Genomic DNA, 5637 nt, shown 5'->3' on the forward strand with positions numbered 1-5637 from the left:
TTCCTCTCCCCCTACCTCCTGTGAGTATTTTGTTCCTCCTGCTAATTAGGACTGAAGCATCCACATTTTGATCTTCCGTCTTCTTGAGCTTCGTATGGTCTGTAAGTTACATCATCAGTATGCCAAACTTTTCTCCTAATATCCACTTATCAGTGAGTATATACCATATGTGTTCCTTTGTGACTGGGTTACCTCACTCAGGAGTATATTTTCTAGTTCCATTCATTTGCCTGCAAATTTCATGAGGTCATTGTTTTTTTATAGAGAAATAGTACTGCATTGTGTAAATGTACCACATTTTCTGTACCCATTCATCTGTTCAGGGACATCTGGTTCATTCCAGATTCTGGATATTATAAAAAAAAAAAAAGGCTGAGATGAACTTACTGGAGCATGTGTTTTTGTTATATATCAGAGCATCTTGGGTATATGCCCAGGAGTGGTAGTACTATGTTCAGTTTTCGGAGGAACCACCAGAATGATTTCCAGAGTGCTTGTACCAGCTTGCAATCCCAGCAGCAAAGCAGGAGCGTTCCTTTTTCTCCTCATCCTTGCCAGCATCTGCTGTTACCTGACTTTTTTATCTTAGGCATTCTGACTGGTCTGAGGTAGAATCTCAGGGTTGTTTTGATTTGCATTTCCCTGATGACTAAGGATGTTGAACATTTCTTTAGGTACTTCTTAGCCATTCCAGATTCCTCAGTTGAGAATTCTCTGTTTAGCTTTGTACCCCATTTTTAAATAATTTAGTTCTCTGGAGTCTAACTTCTTGAGTTCTTTATGTATAGTGGATATTCTGTCAGATATAGGATTGGTAAAGGTGTTTTCCCAATATGTAGGTTGCTGTTTTGTACTGTTAACAGTGCCCTTTGCCTTATGGAAGATTTTCAGTTTTATGAAATTCCATTTGTCTATAGTTGATCTTGGAGCCTGGGCCATTAGTGTTCTGTACAGGAAGATTTCCCCTGTGTTGATGTATTCCAGGCTCTTTCCCAGTTTCTCTTCTAATAGATTTAGTGCATCTGATTTTATGTGGAGATCTTTGATCCCCTTGTACTTGAGCTTTGAACAAGGAATGAGAATGTCTCAATCTGCATTGTTCTACATATCCACCGACACTTTCGCAAGCATCATTTGTTGCATATGCTGTCTTTTTTTCTACTAGATGGTTTTGGCATCTTTCTGCTTCTTTCTCAAATATCAAGTGATCATAGTTGTGTGAGTTCATTTCTGGATTGTCAAATCTATTCCACTTATCTACCTGTCTGCCTCTGTACCAAAATCATGTGTTCTTATAAATATTTATGTGCCATAGAGCTTGAGGTCAGGGATGGTGATTTCCCTAAGTTTTCTTATTGTTGAGAAATGTTTTCACTATCCTGGGTTTTTGTTGTTCCAAATGAATTTGAGTATTGCTCCTTCTACCTCTGTGAAGAATTGAGTTGGAATTTTGATGGGGATTGCATTGAATTTGTAGATTGGTTTTGGTAAGATGGGCATTTTTACTATGTTAATCTTGGCTATCCATCAGCAAGGGAGATTTTTCCATCTTCTGAGATCTTCGATTTCTTTCTTCAGACACTTGAAGTTCTTGTTATACAGATTTTTCCCGTGTTTGGTTAGAGTCACACCAAAGTATTTTATATTATTTGTGACTATTGTGAAGGGTGTCATTTCCCTAATTTCTTTCTCAGCCTGTTTATCCTTTGAGTAGAGGAAGGCTACAGATTTGTTTTACTTAATTTTATATCTAGCCACTTTGCTGAAGTTGTTTATCAGCTTTAGGAACTCTCAGTTGTAATTTTTGGGGTCACTTAAGTATACTATCATATTATCTGCAAATAATGATATTTTGACTTCTTCCTTTCCAATTTGTATCCCTTTTACCTCCTTTTGTTGTCTAATTGCTCTAGTTAGGAATTCAAGTGCTATATTGAATAGGTAGGCAGAGAGTGGACAGCCTTGATTTTAGTGGGATAGCTTTAAGTTTCTCCCAATTTAGTTTGATGTTGGCTACTGCTTTGCTGTATATTGCTTTTACTATAGTTAGATATGGGCCTTGAATTCTTTTACTTCCCAAGATTTTTAGCATGAAGGGGTATTGAATTCTGTCAAATATTTTTTCAGTATTTAATGAGATGATCTTTTGTTATTTTTCTTTGAGTTAGTTTATATAGTAGATTAAGTTGATGAATTTCCATATATTAAATAATCTCTGAATCCCTGGGATGAAGCCTACTTGATTATGATGAATAACAATTTTGATGTGTTCTTGGATTCAGTTTGCAAGAATTTTATTGAGTATTTCTGCATCAATATTCATAAGGAAAATTGGTATGAAGTTCTCCTTCATCTTGGGTTTTTGTGTGATTTTGTTATCAGCATAACTGTGGCTTCATAGAACAAGTTGGGTGGTGTTCCTTTTGTTTCTATTTTGTGGAATAGTTTGAAGAGTATTGTTACTAAATCTTTTTTGAATGTCTGATAGAATTCTGCACTAAAACAATCTGGTCCTGGAATTTTTTGGTTGAGAGACTTTTATTGATTGCTTTTTGTCTTTAGGGGTTATAGGTCTGTTTAGATGGTTTAAATGATCCTGATTTAACTTTGGTACCTGGCATCTGTCTGGATTATCATCAAGATTTTCCTGTTTTGTTGAGTATATGCTTTTGTAGTAGGACTGATAAGTTTTTGAATTTCTTCGGTTTCTGTTGTCTCCTTTTCTATTTCTAATTTTGTTAATTTGAATAATGTCTCTGTGCCCTCTGGTTAGTCTGGTTAGGGTTTATCAATCTTTCTGATTTTCTCAAAGAACCAGCTCCTGGTTTTGTTGATTATTAGTATAGTTGTTTTGGTTTCTACTTGGTTGATTTCAGCCCTGAGTTTGATTATTTCCTGCTGTCTACTCTCCTTTTATTTCATTGCTTTTTTTGTTGTTGTTCTAGAGCTTTCAGGTGTGTGTTGCTAATCTGCTATTGTATGCTCTTTCTAGTTTCTTTACAGTGGAACTAAGAGCAATGAGTTTTCCTATTAACATTGCTTTCATTATTTCCCATCAGTTTGGGTATATTGTTCCTTCTTTTTCTCTAAATTATAAAAATTCTTTAATTCCTTTTTTTTTAATTTTTTTCCTGAACAAATAAATTATCATTCAGTAGAGGGTTTTCAGTTTCCATGTTTATATTGGCTTTCTGGGTTTTTTGTTTGTTTGTTTGTTTTTTGTTTTTTGGGTTTTGTTGTTGTTGTTGTTGATGATGAAGACCATCCTGGGTCCATGGTGATCTGAAAGCATGGCTGGGATTATTTTAATCTTCCTGTATCTATTAAGGCTTGTTTTGTATCTGATTATATGGTCAATTTTGGAGAAGGTAGCATGAGGTGCTAAGAAGAATGTATATTCTTTTGTTTTAGGGTGAAATGTTCTGTAGATATTTGTTAAATCAATTTGGTTTAGAACTTCTCTTAGTTTCACCGTGTCTCTGCTTATTTTCTGTTTCCGAAATCTGTCCACTGGTGAGAGTGGGTGGTTAAAGTCTCCCACTATTATTGTGTGAGGTTCAATGTGTGCTTTGAACTTTAACAACTTTTCTTTTATGAATGTAGGTGCCCTTGAATTTGGAGCATGCCTGTTCAGAATTGAAAGTTCATCTTGGTAGTTTTTTTCCATTGATGAGTTTGCAGTGTCTTTCCCCATTTTTTTTTTTTTGATAACTTTTGGTTGAAAGTTGATTTTATTCAATATTAAAATGGCTACTCTAAGCTTGTTTCTTGGGACCATTTGCTTGGAAAATTTTTTTTCAGCCTTTTACTCTTTGTCAATGAGGTGCTTTTCCTGTATGCAGCAAAATACTGGGTCCTGTTTACATATCTAGTCTGTTAGTCTATGTCTTTTTATTATAGAATTGTGTCTATTGATGTTAAGAGATATTAAGGATCAGTGATTGTTGCTTCTTGTTATTTTTGTTTTTAGCGGTGGAATTATGTTTGTGTGACTATCTTCTTTTGTGTTTGTTGAAAGAAGACTAATTTCTTGCTTTTTCTTGGGTGTAGTTTTCTCCCTTGTGTTGGAGTTTTCCATCTATTATTCTTTGCAGGGCTGAATTTGTGAAAAGATATTGTGTAAATTTGGTTTTCACATAGAATATCTTGTTTTTTCCATCTATGGTAATTGAGAGTTTTGCTGGTTATAGTAGCCTGGGCTGGCATTTGTGTTCTCTTACAGAAATTAATTCTAAGTGGTTATACCATACAATTTGACAGACAGCCACATGTTAACAACTAAGTATAATAAAATTATATGCAAACCAAGAAAATTATACTTGATTTTTCACCATAAAGGCCAGTTTTAGAAAACAAAAATGAACACTTCCAAGAGAAATGCTAGTGATTTATTGATTGATTTAATTTATTCTCAGTTGCTGCTTTTCTCTTTCAGATAAACTTGTCCTTTGAGACTATGGCCAACTCCACGCTGGTGACTGAATTCCTCCTGGAAGTTTTTGCTGAGACTTGGGAGCTCAGGATCCTACTCAGTGTGTTGTTCCTGCTGGTGTACCTGGGCAGCCTGTTAGGGAACCTTACCATCATCATTGCTACTACAGTTGACCAGACCCTGAACACGCCCATGTACTTCTTCCTCAGGAATCTGTCCATCTTAGACATGGGATACATATCTGTTACTGTGCCCAATGCTTGTATCAACTCTCTCACTGACCACAGGAACATTTCTGTGGCTGGGTGTGCAGCACAGATCTTTTTGTTCTTATTTTGTGCAGCTGTAGAGATTCAGTTTCTCACTATCATGTCCCAGGACCGCTATGTGGCCATCTGTAAACCTCTCCTCTACCCTGTGATCATGAACCATCAATTCTGTGTTCAGATGACACTGGCTTCCCTTCTTATCTCTCTGATCCTTGCAAGTGTGCACACTTTCAAAACTTTCCAGCTGTCCTTCTGTCACTCTAATGCGGTCCCTCAGTTATTCTGTGATATCCCCTCTTTGCTGAGGCTTTCTTGCTCTGACACCTTTAACAACAAACTCTTACTTCTCCTGTCTGCCATTGGGCTCAGTGGTAGCTGCTTTACCTTCATTGCCATATCATATGTCCGCATATTATCAGCTGTGTTGAAGGTTCCTGTCAGAGGAGAGAGAGGGAAAGCCTTTTCCACTTGTGTCCCTCACATTATTGTGGTGTCTGTCTTTGTTAGTTCTGCTGCCTATGCATATCTAAGACCTCCAGTAGTAACATTAGAAGTAGTTCAGGAGATGACACTTTCTGTGTTCTATACCACTGTTCCACCATTCTTAAATCCTATCATCTATAGTCTTAGAAACAAACAGATAAAAGAGGCTGTGAAAAAAGTAATATTAAGAATTACTTTCATATTTGAATATAAAAGCAATGAGTACTTGTCAGAATTTACTAGAGGAAAAGAAATGACTAAATAAAAAAAATGTTTATGCACAAACACACAGACATATACACAAACACACACAGCAGGTATAGAATAAGTCTTACTTGCTTGAACACTGAAGTTCATCAAAGCACTAAAATGAAAGCAGTAATACATATACACATGAAATAGATAAGGTAGAGAAATTCTCTCTCTCTCTCTCTTTCTCTCTCTCTCTCTCTC

At 36.1% G+C, this 5637-nt stretch overlaps 1 protein-coding gene across 1 annotated transcript; it reads left to right on the forward strand.

The window, feature by feature from the left end:
• Positions 1-4447: 4447 nt before the first annotated feature.
• Positions 4448-5449, forward strand: LOC116100635 (olfactory receptor 14C36-like). Its single transcript, XM_031384373.1, has one exon. It carries the CDS (start codon positions 4457-4459, stop codon positions 5447-5449), a length of 993 nt encoding a protein of 330 aa, XP_031240233.1. The 5' UTR covers positions 4448-4456.
• Positions 5450-5637: the final 188 nt, after the last annotated feature.

This window comes from Mastomys coucha, unplaced genomic scaffold (genome assembly GCF_008632895.1).
Source record: "Mastomys coucha isolate ucsf_1 unplaced genomic scaffold, UCSF_Mcou_1 pScaffold21, whole genome shotgun sequence".
NCBI lineage: Eukaryota > Metazoa > Chordata > Mammalia > Rodentia > Muridae > Mastomys > Mastomys coucha.

Coding starts and splice junctions, on each gene's coding strand:
- LOC116100635 (XM_031384373.1), top strand. CDS start 4,457: ATGGCCAACTCCACGCTGGTGACTGAATTCCTCCTGGAAGTTTTTGCT.